This window comes from Pituophis catenifer, unplaced genomic scaffold, assembly GCF_029215685.1.
Source record: "Pituophis catenifer annectens isolate HBS135680 unplaced genomic scaffold, rPitCat1.0.hap2 SCAF_3, whole genome shotgun sequence".
Classification (NCBI taxonomy): Eukaryota; Metazoa; Chordata; class Lepidosauria; order Squamata; family Colubridae; genus Pituophis; species Pituophis catenifer.
This window is the reverse complement of record NW_027256883.1, coordinates 105517163-105534548: the sequence shown is the minus strand read 5'-3', so window position 1 is coordinate 105534548 and position 17386 is coordinate 105517163. Positions and strand designations below refer to the sequence as shown.

Sequence of the window (17386 nt, the reverse complement as noted above, 5' to 3'; positions counted from 1 at the left end):
TTACGCTTTTTCTGTAATACCAAGAAATTGATAGACTGTTCCAGGGTTCACAACACCTTTCATCTCAACTAATGGGAGCTCTTCAAAGAAGTAGTGGGGCAGTTTAGATTTGGAATAAGTGAGGGCATCACAGCTTACTAATCCTGGATAAAACATCATTAGCCGTGCAGCAAGGTTAACTTTTCGTCCAATCACTAACATGGAAAGAAAAAGAGAAAAACTTGCCATTGTACATTTCTCCTCAACCAGTATTGCAAACAAGATGAGGTCTAGGACTGAGTCACTTAAAACAATTGACTAAAGTAATTTTATTATAGAATATACTTTTGCTAAAGCAGAAGATGGAACAGAACTTCTTTCACCAATAGAAATGTTAGATTCATTGTTACAGACTCCTGGAAAGGGAAACTCCAATTCCCTATGTGATATTTCTCCTTTCCCAAAAGTCCTCCAAATTTGGGATTAAAAAAGAAAATCTGTAGATTGATTTAGCTTTCATAGCACTACGGTATTAAATTCCCAACTATGCATAGCAAAAGAGCCTCTTTAGGAAGAAGTCTTTGCAGGACCCAATGAACAAACAAAAGCAAAGGAATCCAAAATTGCTGACTGATACCTGACTTCTATTTGATATTAGTGGCAGAATCTTTCTTCCAAAACCAAAACCAGCATTATCAGTAAATTGGGAAGTCGTCATTCTGAGCCTCAATGGTTCTTCAAATTTTGATAGGCATCAGGACTAACCTTCTGGGCAATGGCATCCTTGGTTACACACTTTTCTATCCACAAGATCTAAATAGCCCCTGCTGCTTTGAGATGTTTATAATAACAACAATTATTTTTGGAGTTTGTTATAAGATGGGCCACTGTCTAAATGTTTTAAACAACAGAATAACAGAATTGGAAGGGACCTTGGAGGTCTTTTAGTCCAAAGCCCAGCTCAAGCAGTATACTCTATACCAGGGGTCCTCAAACTTTTTAAACAGGGGGCCGATTCACAGTTCCTCAGACTGTTGGGGGGCCGAACTGGCTGGGTGGGGGTGGCTAGGTGGTCATGTGATTGGGTCGGTGTGGCCAATTTAACTGTCCATTTTATGCCTTTCTCCTTCCTAAGATGTACTTGCTCAAGCCAAGGAATCTATTTACTTAATAAGATCTACCCCCCAAAGGGAAAAAGAGCACAAACTTTCTTGCCATTTACTTAATTTCATTACAACAGCAGCTTCAGGCTCCTTAAAATAGGCCATTGAAAAAGGAATAAAACAAACAGGATTTCCTTCAAAATAACTCCTGATCAGTTATTTTGACCACACAATAAACCAGACTGAGAACTGCAGCAATTAAGACTGCAACTAAAACCCACAAGATGGGCATTGAGAGACATTGGAAGCGGGCAGAAGGTGAGAATCAACACAACACCCCCCCCCAAGCATCCAATGGTGAATTAAGGAGGGATAATGGTCCCTCAGACTGTTGGAGGCCGGACTATGGACCCATGTGGTTCCTTCCCCTTTGGTTCCAGCCAAAGCCTTTGGGGCTCTTTGCAAGCAGCAGCAGCAAGACCTGTGAGTGACTGTCAACAGGGGAGGTGGCCAGGGAAGGGATAGGAGACCAGACTACTTTTTTTTAATTATTTGGGATTACAAGGTTAAAGGTCTTTTAAGCCTGAAGGAGAATTCAAACTGATTTGTTTTTTGCCACACTTGTGCCTGTGTATCCACACACATGAAAGCTACCAAAATTGTTCAGCAACCAATTTGGTGGATGTACTTTATATATGGCAAAATCAAAGCAGTGGGTGAATTCTCCTTCAGGCATTATACTGCGGTTGCATTTGAATTAGTTTTAGCCAACTTCAGCTGATTTTGACAAAGCTAGGAGACATGGAGACATATCCCCCACCCACCCACTTTTAAAGTGCTACTTTACAAGCAGCCCCTCCCCTACTCAAACACCGCCCCTGGTTCATATGGCTGTGAAAAAGGCTTTTAATTTAAGGCAGCACTTCTGCAAGTTCGGAGAAGGCAAGCACCCACATCCCCCATTCAAACTGTGAAAAAGATCCTGTTTAAATTGTTTTCAGGCTTTTAATTTAAGACAGTACTTTTTTAAGCTTTTCAAGCTGCACCAGCGATATCACCCCTCACTGGCCCTCCCCCACACCCTTTGGCCTTACCTTCGGCAGCAGATGTGTGATCAGAAGTGCAACTCAATCAGTGAAAGAAGTGTGGCTGGAGTGGATGCTTGCTGGAAGATAAGGCCGAAAGTAAGGGGGTGGGGCTTAATCCCACCACTCCGCGGGCCGGATGCTTTGCATTGGCGGGTCATATCTGGCCCGCGGGCCATAGTTTGAGGATCCCTGCTCTATACCATTTCAGACAGTTGCTGCCAGGCTCATCTTAAAAGCCTCCAGTGATGGAGTACCCACAATGTCTGAAGGCAAGCCATTCCACTGGTTAATTGTTCTTACTCTTAGGAAATTTCTATTTAATTCCAGGTTGCTTCTCTCCTTGATTAGTTTCCATCCATTGTTTCTTGTCCTGCTCTTTGATGCTTTGGAAAACAATTTGACCTATTTAATAAATAGGTCAATATATTTTATTTTTAATATCACACATACACATACATATAACTTTATTACTATCTATTTCCAGTACTTTATTTGATTGCTAACATTTATATTCATTATAACTGCACCTGTATATTCATGCCTCACACGATGACCAACGACTCCACAGAAAACTGGCCCACCAGTGACCCCAATAGAAACAATCCTACAACACAAAATGGAACAAAAGGAACTGAATGTGCAAAGAGAGCACAAGCATACCTTGAAAATGATGTGCTGCAATGGAACCTCTAAGCTTCTTTAGATTTCCTGGGACAATGACTTACCTGAAATTAGCTATCCAACATAGAATCTATAAAGAATTCTGCTTAAAATCCCAGAATCTTCATTTGGTACCATCCCCAACACTGTCCCTCACTTTCTTTTTCAATTCCTCAAAGCCATGCCTATAGTGCATGCACTACCCATTGAGCATGCTCAGCTATTCTTGAGCTACTTTACAATTTTCTCTGATTGTGTGTGATTGTTAACTAAGATTTTCTGTAATTTTACAAACCTTTGGTTGCCTCAGTAAAGATTTCTATAACCTTCCTTTTGTGCCAGGTAATGCAGTTTTAGTTACATAAGCAATGTACTTACAGTCTGCACACAGAAGTATAAAAAGTAGGAGAGAGGCATCCATTTTCTCATGCAGAAAACTTAATGGATGTTTCTTAAAAATAAATGGATAAGATGTAACCTTAACACCTTATCTTTCTGACAGATACCCAGACCATCTTTCTCCTTCATGCTATACCCTTAATACAGGAAGGAGGGCATATTCTTGGAAAAATGATGTTGATGATGCCAGTGGATGAATTGTCTATTTTCTTAAAATGGGAAATTTTAGTTTTAAATGAAAAGTTGCCTTGTTTTTTTGTACATATAGACCATAACCACAACATGAACAAATCCCAACAACTTTTTTCTATGATGTCTTTACAATGTTTCTTCATCCTCAACTCATACCTGATGCAGTCAATAGCTAAGTAGTCCTAGCATAGCTCCTCTAGGGCTAGATGGTTTTCACTCTTTTTAAGAAGCAATTAACCATAGAAATTTGGATGCTAGTTCAGTCTGAAACAATTCACTGACCATTAATTGATGCAGAAAGAGGAGCCCTAGTTAGTAACTGTGGTAGGATAGGGATTTCCAATAGGAGTAGCAAATTCTACAATGATATAATTTGTCTCAAGGAATGGTAGATTGGACATCAGACATAAGGAAGAGCCCTCATATAGGATTAAAATACTTTTAGCAAATATGTAGTGTATCTATAAAGACAGTATCAAAGCCTTCAAAAAAATAGACCAAATCTCATTTGAAGGATAAAGCAGTACAATTTTTAAATCCTCCTGTCACTTGGGGCATTTTTACACAATTTTTGGCTCAGGCCCTCAAACTGTTTGTAGCAGCCAGTTGCTTCACTGCCAACATTCTTCCTCCATAGTATTTTCAACATGGCACTTTGTTGCAGGAAGGAGGGAAAAAATATCCAGGAAGGGAGGAAGGATGAGGCAGGTGTCTATCCTACAATTCTAGAGAATACACTTCACAGTGCTATTCTGGAGTAGGGATTAAACCTGTAATTAACTGACTCAATTTCTCAAGTTAGGCCTATCCACATAGTGTGGATGTAGGACACAGAATGGATCATAGAAACACTGCTTATGTGTAGAAGGGGCTTTAGATTGCTGTTTGTCCCAATAATTTCCCCTGAAACTTAAACCCAAGTCTTAGCGGATATAGCTCTTCATGATGCTACAAATACAGAATTAGAACTAGGATGCAAACATGGCATTCCTTGATATAGAAAGCTGGGGCTTGAGCACTACATGCGATCAGATATATGTTAGTGACATCCCACTCTCATTTACTTACTTTACTTTCATAAGTGCTGTGGAACAGAAAGCATGAATTTTATGGGCACTATCAAGAGCATTTGTGCTTTCATCTGCTTGTTTATCGCCAGGAAGACCAAAGATGCAAAGAAAAGTGCAGCCCTTTTTGGGAAGGAGAAAATAGTACATCAGAGAAGGCTGTTTCAAAGACTAGGTAAGTTCAATTCATAAAATATATTTACTTATTTAGTGTTGCATGCTTCTTTCTCAGATCAAGGTACACTATCCTATAGTAATCTAAGTAAAATTATAATATAGCACTGTAAATTAATTATTTAATTATTAATTAAATTAATTGTCATTGATTAATGATAGCTGCTTGCAAATCCCAGGATTTCAGATTCAAATAACAGATAGAATTGAAGAAACATCTGGTAAAAAGAAGGGTGGAGGTATCTGCTTTTATATTAACAACCGATGGTGTAAAAATGTCACTACACTAAAGAAATTTTGTGATGTGGATTTAGAGACTCTATTCATCACTTGCATATCCTATTATTCCCCCTCCTTGAGAGTTTTCTTCATTCATCCTAGTTGGGGTGTACCTACCACCTCAAGCTTGCCTAAATAAGGCATTGCAAACCTTAACTGACCAAATCCTGTGGGCTGAACAGAGATATCCAGACTCTCTACTCGTTGTATTAGGAATTTTTAACAGTGCTAACCTAAGCTAGGAGCTACCAAGATACATTCAGCATGTCAACTGTTTCACCAGAGGCAAGAATATTTTAGACCACTGCTATTCAACATACCAAGAACGGCTGTGGAACATTCTGATCACTGTATGATTCACCTTGTACCTGTTTATAGATAAAGACTTAAAATCATAAAACCAATAGCTAAAACAGTGAAGTCTTGGAGCGAAGAGGCAAAGTTAAAGCTACAGGCTTGCCTCAATTGCATAGACTGGAATGTTTTTGAATTTGCCTCAGCAGACTTGGATGAACTCACTGATACTGTGACATCATATGTTAGCTTTTGTGAGCAGTCATGTGTGTGCCGACCAAAACCTTACACATCTACAATAATAATAAATCTTGGTTCACAGCTAAGCTCAAACATCTATGCCATGGCAAAGAGGAAGCCTACAGGAAATGAGATAGAATGCTGTACAATCAGGCCAGGAATGTATTACAGCAAAGAGAAGCTACTTTGAAAAGCTGAGGAATCAGCTCTCCACAAATGAACCAGCTAATGTATGGAAAAATCTGAAAAATATCACTAGCTATAGCAGACCACCCTCCTTTGCAGAAGACAATCGGCAACTGGAAAATGAACTGAATGTGTTCTACTGTTTGAGAGGAGAACACTGTCAACTACCGCTATCCTCTTCATCTCAGATACATTAACTACAGCCAAGTCTCCTACACCTGACTCCATCCCTCTGGGCTCCCCACCTCAGGTGATTACAGAAAAAAATGTGCAAGGTCTATATCACAGACAAAAAGGTAGAAAATCACCAGGGCCAGACAGAGTAACTCCCTCTTGCTCGAAAGTCTGCGCTGATCAACTGGCCCCCATCTTCACTTGCATCTTTAATAAAGATGTGTTATGTTCCTTCTTGCTTCAAATGATCTACTATCATTCCAGTGCCCAAGAAACTCTCCATCAAGAAGTTGAATGACTACAGATTGGTGGCTCTGAAATCTGTAGTTATGAAAACCTTCGAAAGGTTAGTGTTGGCCCACCGGAAAGCCATCACAGATCTGCTGCTAGATTTTTTGAAATTCGTCTACCATACAAATAGATCAGATGATGCTGTTAATAGGCACTGCACTACATCTTACAACATCTAAAGAACTATGTAAAGGTTCTTTTTGTAGACTTCAGCTCAGCATTCAACACAATCATTCCTGAAATCATCCTGCCTAAACTGACTCAGTTGTGCCTGACCACACTTGTAGATGCATTATAAGCTTTCTAATGAATAGGAAGCAGCAGGTGAAGTTAGGGAAAATCATACTGAATACCCATTCAATTAGCACAGGGCCATTACACTTCTCTCTATATACCAATGACTGCATCTTGAAAGATCCCTCTGTTAAAGTATTGAAGTTTGCAGATGACACAACAGCCATTGGTCTCATTTGAAATGCTGATGAGTCTGCAAATAGACAGGAGTAGATCAACTGTCCCTGTGGTGCAGCCAGAACAATCTAGAGCTGAATATACTTAAAACTGTAGAAATAACAGTAGATTTTAGAAGAAGCTCTCCTATTCTACCACCTCTTACAATATTAGACAACACAGTACTAACAATAGAGAGCTTCAAGTTTCTAGGTTCTATTATCTCCAAGGACTTGAAATGGACACCTAACATTAGAATCATCATTAAAAAGGCACAACACAGAATGTTTTCCTGCATCAGCTCAGAAAGTTCAGATTGCCCAAGAATCTGCTGATACAGTTCTACAGATGAATTACTGAATCCGTCATTTATAACTCAATAACTCTCTGGTTTGGGAGAGCAACCAAACAGGAAAAGTACAGACTTCAACAGCTAGTTAGGACTGCAGAAAAAACAATCACTTACAAAAAATATTTTTATTAAGTTATAAAATATTATAAAATACAAAAGCAAATAAAAGGACAATAAGGGGAAAGGGACAAGGGAAAAGAAAAGTGAGGTAGGGTGGGGAAAGAAAAAGAAACATTGATTTCCGATTCTCTCTGTTACAGTAGAAAAGGGCACTATCAAAAACAATCACAACCAGCCTGGATCTGTATATTGTACAAACCAGAAAGAGGACTGAGAAAATATCTATAGACTCCTCACATCTTGGACATAATCTATTTCAACTTCTCCCCTCAGGATGTTGCTATAGAGCATTGCATGCCAAAACAACTAGGCACAAAGATTTTTCCCCTGTACCATCACTCTGCTGAACATTTAATTCCCACAGCACTGTCTCATTTCTCATCTCATCTTTCCTACTATCTTCTCCTATTGGTATCTTATGATTTATCAATTGTTGTTTGTAACTTATGATTAATGATTGTAACAATGATTTATGATCTATTACTTGCTGTTTGTATGTACATTGTGAGCTTAGGTACCAGAGAAAAACTCCTTGTGTGTCACATTTGGCCATAAAGAATTCTGTTCTATTCTGTTCCATTCCACTCTTCTCCACTTCACTCCACTCTCCACTCCACTTCACTCCCCACTCCACTCTACTCTATTTAATACATATATTGAAAAACATAATAAAAGAAACACAGTTGAACAATAGAAACCAAGAATAGCAACTAATGAAATGAAGTATTACTATGTGCATATGCTTTCCATATTACCAGTTAATTTTATTGAAAATTCATTGTTTGTTGATACATGATAGAACTTATTGATACAATACCTCTATAGGAGACTCACTTTGTCAAACATGAAGACTTTATTAATGTTACCACTAAGGGGCAATATTGTTCCAGTGATCATAGCAGTGGCATCTTGGATAGCCTTACACACATGGTGTGTATTGGCATTTTCTTCAAACTGCATATTCACAAAAACAATGGTAACAGGACGTAGCTCTGACAAATACTCTAGTGGCTGGTTATCATCTATCTAGAAAATAGTAAAAGAGCATTAACTTTTTATAGGCACTTGTGGAGAATAAGACTATATTCAAGTATCCTACCCTAAAGTGAAAGTTAGGTTCTTTTAAAAAGTGGGTTTCAAAGTGAACATTTTATCACCAGATTATCATAATTTTTCTTACAACTATTTTCTATACGAGTTAATGAAAAAAATAAAGTTGTAATTTTAAAGACCAAGGAAAAATATTTTATCAAAAAAAAGCAAAAGAGAAATTATATAAGGTACCTTTCTCTCATTTATCCATAGTTTCATGTGATTTTTAGTTCTAGGTTTTAGATTAGAATACCATTAGTCCAGGGATGGGATTCAATTTTTTTTACTACCGGTTCTGTGGGTGTGGCTTGCTTAGTGGGCGTGGCTTGGTGGCCATATGACTGGGTAGGCATAGCTTGGTGGTCATGTGATGGTGGGCGTAGCTGGATGATTATGTGACTGGGTGGGACGTGGTTTGGCCATGTGACTGGGTGGGTGTGGCCAACTTGACATCACTCACATCAAGGGGCACCTTGTGCTAAGAATATAATACCTTACCTGGCCGCTCCTCACCTAAAAGAGATACAATTTCCCTATCTATTTATTTACTACTACTCAACATCCAAAATATACTATTTAATCCTATGTATATATGCCATATGTCTACATACATATTACATATTATAGAGTGTGTATAGGCACACAAAAAGATACATCTACTATATATACTGTATGTGTATGTACACAGACACAGACACAGACACAGACACAGACACAGACACACACACACACCTCTTTTAAAACTATACACATTCAACCTCACTTGTGTGCATTTGGAAAAACACACCCAGAGTCCACTTTCTGCCACACATTTAACTATAACCTCTGTACATTAGAACATTACACATGCCTTCAGATGTTCTTCCCTAGAGCCAGGATTCAGTAAAATGTGGTGAAACTCACTTAACAATGCTTTTGCTTAGTAACCAAAATTTTGGGCTCAATTGTCGTCATAAGTCAAGGACTATGTTTGCCTTCCTCTGCATGGCAGCCTTGTCCTAGTAAACTCCTTCTCCTTTCTGGCAATTTTCCTCTCTGTTAGAGGAACCAAAATAATCCAGACAATATACTGTAAGGTTTCCTGCTGGAGCAGGGGGGTGGATTAGATGACATCTGAGATCACTTCCAGCCCTAGGTTGATGTGCTGTTTCAAAGTGTCTTCTGAAGCCACGTCTAGTGCCAGGGTTTGTGGTCCTTCCTTCCTCTCCTTTTTTTTTCTCTCTCTCCCTCCCTTCCTCCCTCCCTCCTTCCCTTCATCTATCTATCTATCTATCTATCTATCTATCTATCTATCTATCTATCTATCTATCTATCCATCTATCCATCTATCCATCTATCCATCTATCCATCTATCCATCCTACTATTTATCATTCACTTTCCCCTCCCTCCCTCCCTCCCTCCCTCCCTCCTTCCCTCACGAGCAGATCGCGTGAGGAGGGAGAGGGAGAAGGGAGCAGTGGCAGCTGCTAGTATTAAGGGCAGAATGCCACACAGGGGAGAAGGTGGCAGCATTTCTGTGTGCTGCTGCTCCTGCTAGTTCCACAGACAATGCTAGCCGCTGCCGCTGTCCACTTCTCCCTCTCCCTCTCCCTCCCAGGTGCTGGGCAATCTCTACAGCTGCAAAGCGGCTCTCAAAGAGGCGGCGGCTGGTTGCAGGCCGCTGAAAACTACCAGAGGTCATGGAAAAGCTGCTGCCATCGTCACCATGTTCTTTGCGCATGTGCATCCCATTGGACTTGCAAGGCAATAGGATGCACGTGTGCGAAGAGCATGGAGGCAATGAACATGGCGGGCAGGACAAGCCAGCAGTGACTGGGAGACCGGTTCGGGGGCGTGGCCAGCCAGCCATTGCTACCAGTTTAGCGACCTTGGCAAAATTTCCACCAACAGTTTGTGCGAACTGGTATGAACTGGCTGAATACAACCTCTGCATTAATCTTTAATGATACCAAAATTTTAATTGTACCAAACTCCTTGTGATTTTTCAGCAAAAGCTATTCTGAAGATTATTATTCAACATCCTATTAATTAATGACAGCAACCATTTTTTTCCATGAATACATTTTTATGTATTTAATCAACACTCAGGAATTTACTTCAGTTTGATACTACAAATTTGTAAAAAAAAAAAAATCAAATAAATCTAAGTGTTGTATGTACTATATATTTGTATTAATCTCAGCTTTAATATAATCAAATATTAATTATGTTCAAAATCCAACATAATTACATTTAATAAATGTTCTTCTATTGGTGTTTTACAATGTTGATATATCTGAACATAGAAAAATGAATATATCATCATCTAATGTTCTAGATGGCTTAAATCAGATGTGTCAAACTTTTTGGCTTGCCTAGGCCACAATGAGTGAAGAATTGTCTTTGGCCACATATAAAATATATATTATATGCAGTGGTGGGATTCAAATAATTTAACAACTGGTTCTCTGCCCTAATGACTGGCTGGGTGGGCGTGGCCATGGTGGGCATGGCCAGGGGGTGTGACAGGCAGCACTCATCGTCCTACACCCCCCTGGGAGCAAAATGCCCCCCCATGTTCCATTTTGGGCCTCCCTACAGCCTCCTGGGAGTGAAAACGGGCCACGGGGGGGCATGCTACACCCTCTGCACCCAGTTTTGGGTCTAGGAGGCCTCCCTGCAGGCTCCTGGGAGCGAAAACAGACCATGGGGGGGGGGCGCTGCACCCCCCCCCACCATTTTGGGCCTAGGCCTCCCTGCAGCTTCCTAGGAGTGAAAACGGGCTGCAGGGGGCATGCCACACACCCACGTGCTCCATTTTGGGCCTAGGAGGCCTCTCTTCAGCCTGGGAGCAAAAATGGACCACGGGGGGGGCACTCCACACACCCCGTATTGGACCTAGAAGGCCTCCCTTCAGCCTGGGAGCAAAAGACGGACCATGGGGGGCACTCCACACACCCCCATATTGGGCCTAGGAGGCCTCCCTTCAGCCTCCTGGGAGCACAGGGGAGCACTTCACCCTCCTTTCTCCTATTTTGGACCTAGGAGGCCTCCCTGCATTTACCTGGGAGTCAAAATGGGGTGCATGGGGACTCGTGGAAGGGTCAGGGTGGGGAGGGGAGGGGTCAGGCAGCAATTTAACTACCAGTTCACCCGAACCATCCTGAACAGGCTGAATCCCACCAACTATATGCATATAATAATGTTAAAAGTTTACAATCTTGTGGGGCCACATTATTAGCACTCCAAGGCAACATGCAACCTGTGGCCATGGGTTAGACATGTCTGGCTTAGATACTGATTGATTTAGTTTAAATCAAATTTGATGGTTTTTTTTTATTGAAAAGTTTTGTAAGAAATACAAACAATTTTCTCCCCCCCACCCTTTCCCCCTCCCCACATAATAGAAAGTGTACATTTTCTTATACATGATAAATCCTACTTATACATGTTTCCCTTAAAGAAAGCAGTAAAATAAGACATTTTAATTACATTCGGAGTTGCTCTTCTTCTCTTTCTTCCCTCATTCCACAACAAACTTTCTTCTTCTCCTCCTTTCTTTCCCTTCCCTCCCTCCTCTTCTTTCCTACTTTCTCCTTCCTCCTCTCCTACCTCATCCTACTTCCTTTTCCTTTCCCCCACTTCTCTCTTCTTTTCCCCCTTCTCACCTTCACTCCTACTCCTATCCCCTTCCCTTCCTCCTCTCCTTTCTTCCATTCCTCTCCCTCCCTCTCCTCTTCCTACCCTCTCCTCCTCTCTCCTTTCTAACTTCTTTGCTGTGAAATATTCTCCTCCTTTAGTATCTGAGCAACTCCTGTATTCTAATCATAGATACTTTCTTCCGTTAAAACATTTCTCTATTCACCACTTTTTTTCCCATCCCAACCCTTATCCCACCCTCCCCACCCCCCCTGACTTCCCAGAGCAAAAACAGGGTATAGCATCTAACAAATATATGCTAAAATAAACTAACTAATTATAAAGTTCAAAACTCCCACACGTTCTTTAACTCCCCTTGCTCCAATTCATCAACCTCCCTTTTATAAATCCTCAAGACCAATTAAGTTAAATTCATTCTTCCTAATTATAAAAAACTTTTTCTTAATGTATAATCCAATACTTTAGCAATATTACAAACAGTAAAAATCATAAGTAAATTTCATTTCCATACCCTCGAACATCATTCTTTTTGAACATTACTCCCTAATAAAATTCTGAATTTAACATTAATCCTCTTTCCTTCAAAAAATGGGGGAATCTTGAAATCTTACACATTTTATCTCATATATCTGTTAAAATAATATAATCTTATGTTAAACATTTTAAAAATCTCTTAATACCATTAAAACACTTATTTGCCAAATATAGATTTCAAAATCTACAGGAGGATATCTTTCAAGTTTTCAATTAACCATTTTAATACCTCTAACTTTTTAGAAAGCAGCCCTTTTACTATCCAAAACTAATTATCATTTTGTAATAGAATTCTAAATTTAACATTAATCCTCTTTGCTTCAAAATGTTGGGCATCTTGAAAGCTTACACATTTTATCTCATATATCTTTTAAAATAATATAATCTTATGTTAAACATTTTAAAAATCTCTTAATACCATTAAAACACATATTTGCCAAATATAGATTTCAAAATCTACAGGAGGATATCTTTCAAGTTTTTAATTCCTAAAGTAACCTTTAATACCAATGTAATTAAATTTTTCAATTTATTACTATAATCTTCCTTCCCCAAAGAGAGAAAAAAAAGCAAGTACTTATTCTTCTATTCTTCTATTCTTCTCTTCTTTCTATATTTTTTCCAGTCCTTTTTTTATATTAATTCTTTCAACATTCCCCCCAATTTTATTTTTGAAAATTTTAAGATGTTGATTTGAGGTTGATGTTTCTGAAATACTCGCTCTCTTCTTGAAATCACTTTTTCTAATTTAAAATCTCCATTTCGACTCTTCTTGCTTGTATGATCCTTCAGTCCATTCCTTTGTCCATATAGCCAAAATTTGTTACTATAAAGTTTGTCAGCTTGCAATAAAGAGTCTATTTGTTGCTTTTCTATCACTTGAATGGAAGCGTCTACCCAGTCCTTTGTTTCAGCTGTGCCAGCCTGCCTTTCAGTCCTAACAGCCTCTTGATCTTCCAAGGGCAAACTCCTCTGAAAAATTTCCTGCTGCTCATCCAACAACTCCTTATGATTTTCCAAGCTGTTTTTTGAAAAAGCTTTTTCAATTGTATCCAAAAGAGTAGAGTTAAAAGATTCTAGAAGTTCTTGAAAAGCTTTAACAGTCACAGCTTGAGAATTTGCTGATTCACCAGCCCTGCTGTCAGCTAGATTTCAGCCACTTTGTATTTATCCAGCTATTAGGTCGACAATTCCAACTATTTTCCACACAGTATAAGAGCAAAATTTTAGTTAAAGTCAATACCAAATTCTTTTCCTCAGTACCAAATTCTTTTCCTAGGTACTTCCACTTTAAAACTTTCTCTTAAGGTGTAATCCAGTAGCTGTATCAATGTTGCAAACGTTAACAAGCGTAACAAGCACTTTCCCTAGTAGCTTCCTCCTCCCGCCCTCAGGCGCCATTTTCTGCATTTTAAAACGGAGTTAAAGTGTTACTTGCAATTTTTTCTCTTTTTTCTCCTGGTTTGCTCTGTCTGCAATCAAGGTAAAGATGTTAAAAGTCCCCTCATTTATTTTCAGCAGATTTTGGTCGTGGCTTCTAGCTCCGCTTTAGCGGAATTGTCCCTGGTCCGGAGCAGCTTGACAGGCTTCAATAGGGAGCCCACACCCTTCGCGCCCCAGGATTTCTCCTAGCGCACTTGGGGGGCTCTACCTCTGCCTGTCGGCTCTTCTCTCTCCCCTTTGCCTGGGGAGAGGGTTCCAAGCCTCCAGACAGCTGTTTTTCAGCTGTTCTGGGGCTTTTATGGAACCAAGGATCAGGCGCTCATAAAAGAGCGTCTTCGAGGCTCGCGGAGCCAAACCAGAAGATGTTTTAAATCAAATTTGCAGGTAAACACTTTATTGAGGTCACAGACATAAATTAAAGAAAAATGTAACACAGTTAATTATATTGCAAAGGGAAATGTTAACTAAAATAATTTTCTAAAACTGTATCAACCATTTGATACTGAATTAGATTACTATATCCTGTAATTTTCAAAAACAGCATTAAAATACTAGCTGTTCTAACTCTCTGCTTAGCTTAATTTTTAATAGAAAGAGAAGGGCGAGGGGGGAAAACAGATTCAAATCAAAATGAAATCCTTCCTTATTTATATATTTCTTGGTCACTTGCCAGTTTGATATCCTAGTGAAGGTGCTGGCCTAGACTCCAGAGACTATGAGCTCAAATCCCATCGGCATGGAAGCTACCGGGTAACTTTAAGTCAGTCTTTCTCTCCCAGCCCAACCCACCTCAAAGGGCAGTTATTGTGTTAAAACTAAGATGCAGGGATATTAAGTATGTTCACCAGCTTCAGATGGATGGATGGATGGATGGATGGACTGACGAACAGACGGATGGACGGACAGACAGACAGACAGACAGACACATAGATACATGGATATATACATATGTACGTACATGCTGTGCCTACAGATGGGATAAAATAATCATTGTAATAATAGTACTATTGATCATCGACCAAATGTAGATACAACTCAGAAACAATATTACAGGCAGGAAAAGGGAGTGGGATGCAGGTAAGTCAGGGGTGAAATTCAGCAGGTTCTGACAGGTTCTGGAGAACCAGTAGCAGAAATTTTGAGCAGTTTGGAGAACTGGTAGCGGAAATTTTGAGTACTTCAGAGAACCGGGAAATGCCACTTCTGGCTGGCCCCAGAGTGGGGTGGGAATGGAGATTTTGCAATATCCTTCCCCAAGGAGTGGGGAGGAAATGGGGATTTTGCAGCCCACCGCCCTCCAAGCCATGCCCACAGAACCAGTAATAAAAAAATTTGGATTTTTATTTATTTATTTATTTGATTTGATTTGTATGCCACCCTATCTCCATAGGACTCAGGGCAGCTCACAACAATTAAAATCAAACCAGATAAAAACATATTAAAATACAAATTAAATGTATGTTAAAACTCATTAAAATAATCAAACCCCATCAGTCCAGGCTTTAAACAGCCATGTCTTTAGTTCGTGGCAGAAAGTGCGAAGGTCAGGGGCCAACCGGAGCCCCAGGGGGACTTGATTCCAAAGGGTGGGCGTGCCCACAGAGAAAGCTCTACCTCTGGGGGCCACTAGCCAACATTGTCTGGTCGACGGCACCCTGAGTAGGCCCTCCCTGTGAGAATGCACCGGGCGATGGGAAGCTGTTGCTGGCAGCAGATGGTCCGCCAAATATCCTGGGCCTAAGCCATGTATGGCTTTATAGGTCATCACCAGCACCTTGAATCTCACCTGGAGGGCAACTGGCAACCAATGCAAGTCGCGCAGGAGAGGTGTAACATGGGAGTATCGGGACCCTCCCATCACAACCCGCGCAGCCGCATTCTGTACCAGCTGAAGCCTCCGAGTGGTCTTCAAGGGCAGCCCCAAGTAGACAGCATTGCAGTAGTCAATACAGGAGGTGACTAGCGCATGCGTAGAGCATCTCGTTCCAAATAGGGGCGCAACTGGTGCACCAGGCGAACCTGGGCAAACGCCCCCCTGGTCACGACTGTTATATGATCTTCTAAACTCAACCGTGAGTCCAGGAGGACACCCAAGTTGCGTGCCCTGTCTACAGGGGACAAAACTTCACCCCCTATAGCCAAAGATGGAACCTCTCTAACGGACCGAGATGCCGGTACCTACAGCCACTCGGTCTTGGCAGGGTTGAGCCGAAGCCTGTTCCTCCCCATCCAGACCTGCACCGCTTCCAGGCACCAGGACATCACGTCGAGGGTATCACTGGGCTGATTCGGGGTGGATATAAAATGCTGGGTATCATCAGCATATGATGATACCTCACCCTGAAACCACGGATTTTACCACTGAGGTAAGTATGCAATTTTCACAGAAGAAAAGAGAAAGAAGAGGGAAAGCAGGTAGGAACTGCAATTCCAGGTTCTATTTAAAGGACAAGGCAATAGAAACTTCAAGAAGTGCTTCCAAGTGAACTAAGTACAGGTAATGTTTGACTTACAACAGTTTGTTTAGTGACCAAAGTTACAATGGCACTGAAAATGTGACTTATGGCTGTTTTTCACAGTTGTAACCTTTCCAGCATCCCCATGATTATGTGATCAAAATTCAGATGATTGGCAACTAGTTCATATTTATGACTGTTGCAGTGTTCCAAGGTCATGTGATCACCTTTTATGGCTTTCTGACAAGCAAAATCAATAGGGAAGCCAGATTCACTTAACAATCGGGTTATCAACTTAACAACTGCAGCGGTTCACTTAACAACTGTGGCAAGACCTTGTAAAATGGGGCAAAACCCACTTAGCAAATTTCTCACTTAACAACATAAATTTTGGGCTCAATTGTGGTCATAAGTCAAGGACTACCTGTACCATGCTATGCTGCTGAATGACAGCCTAGTAAAGTATTAAAATACTAATTCATTAAAATGTTTACTTAAATAAAATGTGGCAATAAAATACAGATGCAATATAATACAGATGGCAATATACTAAAATAATAACATTCCATTAGAGTACTTTGAGTATAATTGATGATACTTAATACCTAATATAATAATAATGACTTGAACTATTAAGTTTTTACCAGCCCTAGACTGTGAATTGAATTGAAGATTAAAATTAACAACAACAACAACAACAACAACAATAATAATATAAGGAAAAACAGCTGGACAACACTTGAAAAACATTGAAGGAAAATGTGATGACAACTTTACATGGGCATGGCTTAAGATGGGAACCATCAAGAAAGAAACGGAAGGTTTAATACTCACTGCTCAAGAACAAGCACTACAAACTAATGCTATGAAAGCAAAGATACAAAAATCCACTGACAATTCAAACTGTCGACTTTGCAAATACAAAGTTGAAACTGTTTCACATTTAACATGTGAATGCAGCAAAATCGCACAAACTGATTACAAAGCTAGGCACGACCGAGTTGCTAAATTAGTCCACTGGTCATTATGTAAAAAATACGACTTTCCTGTATCCAAAAAGTCATGGGAACATAAAGTGGAAAAAGTTATAGAAAATGAGAAGGACTTTCGAATACAGACCGATCGTCACTTGGAACACAACATGCCAGATATCACAGTTGTCGAAAACCAAAA

General features: G+C 40.1%; 1 protein-coding gene across 1 annotated transcript in view; it reads right to left on the bottom strand.

Moving 5' to 3' along the window:
* Positions 1-17386, bottom strand: part of ADCY10 (adenylate cyclase 10) — a 199965-nt gene that overhangs the window by 81918 nt on the left and 100661 nt on the right. Inside the window, exons 7-10 of the mRNA XM_070941042.1 lie at positions 7883-8074; positions 4490-4611; positions 2698-2774; positions 5-194 (exon numbers count right to left, since the gene is read on the bottom strand). Coding sequence (XP_070797143.1) covers positions 5-194; positions 2698-2774; positions 4490-4611; positions 7883-8074 — 581 coding nt within the window. The remainder of the gene's footprint in view (positions 1-4; positions 195-2697; positions 2775-4489; positions 4612-7882; positions 8075-17386) is intronic.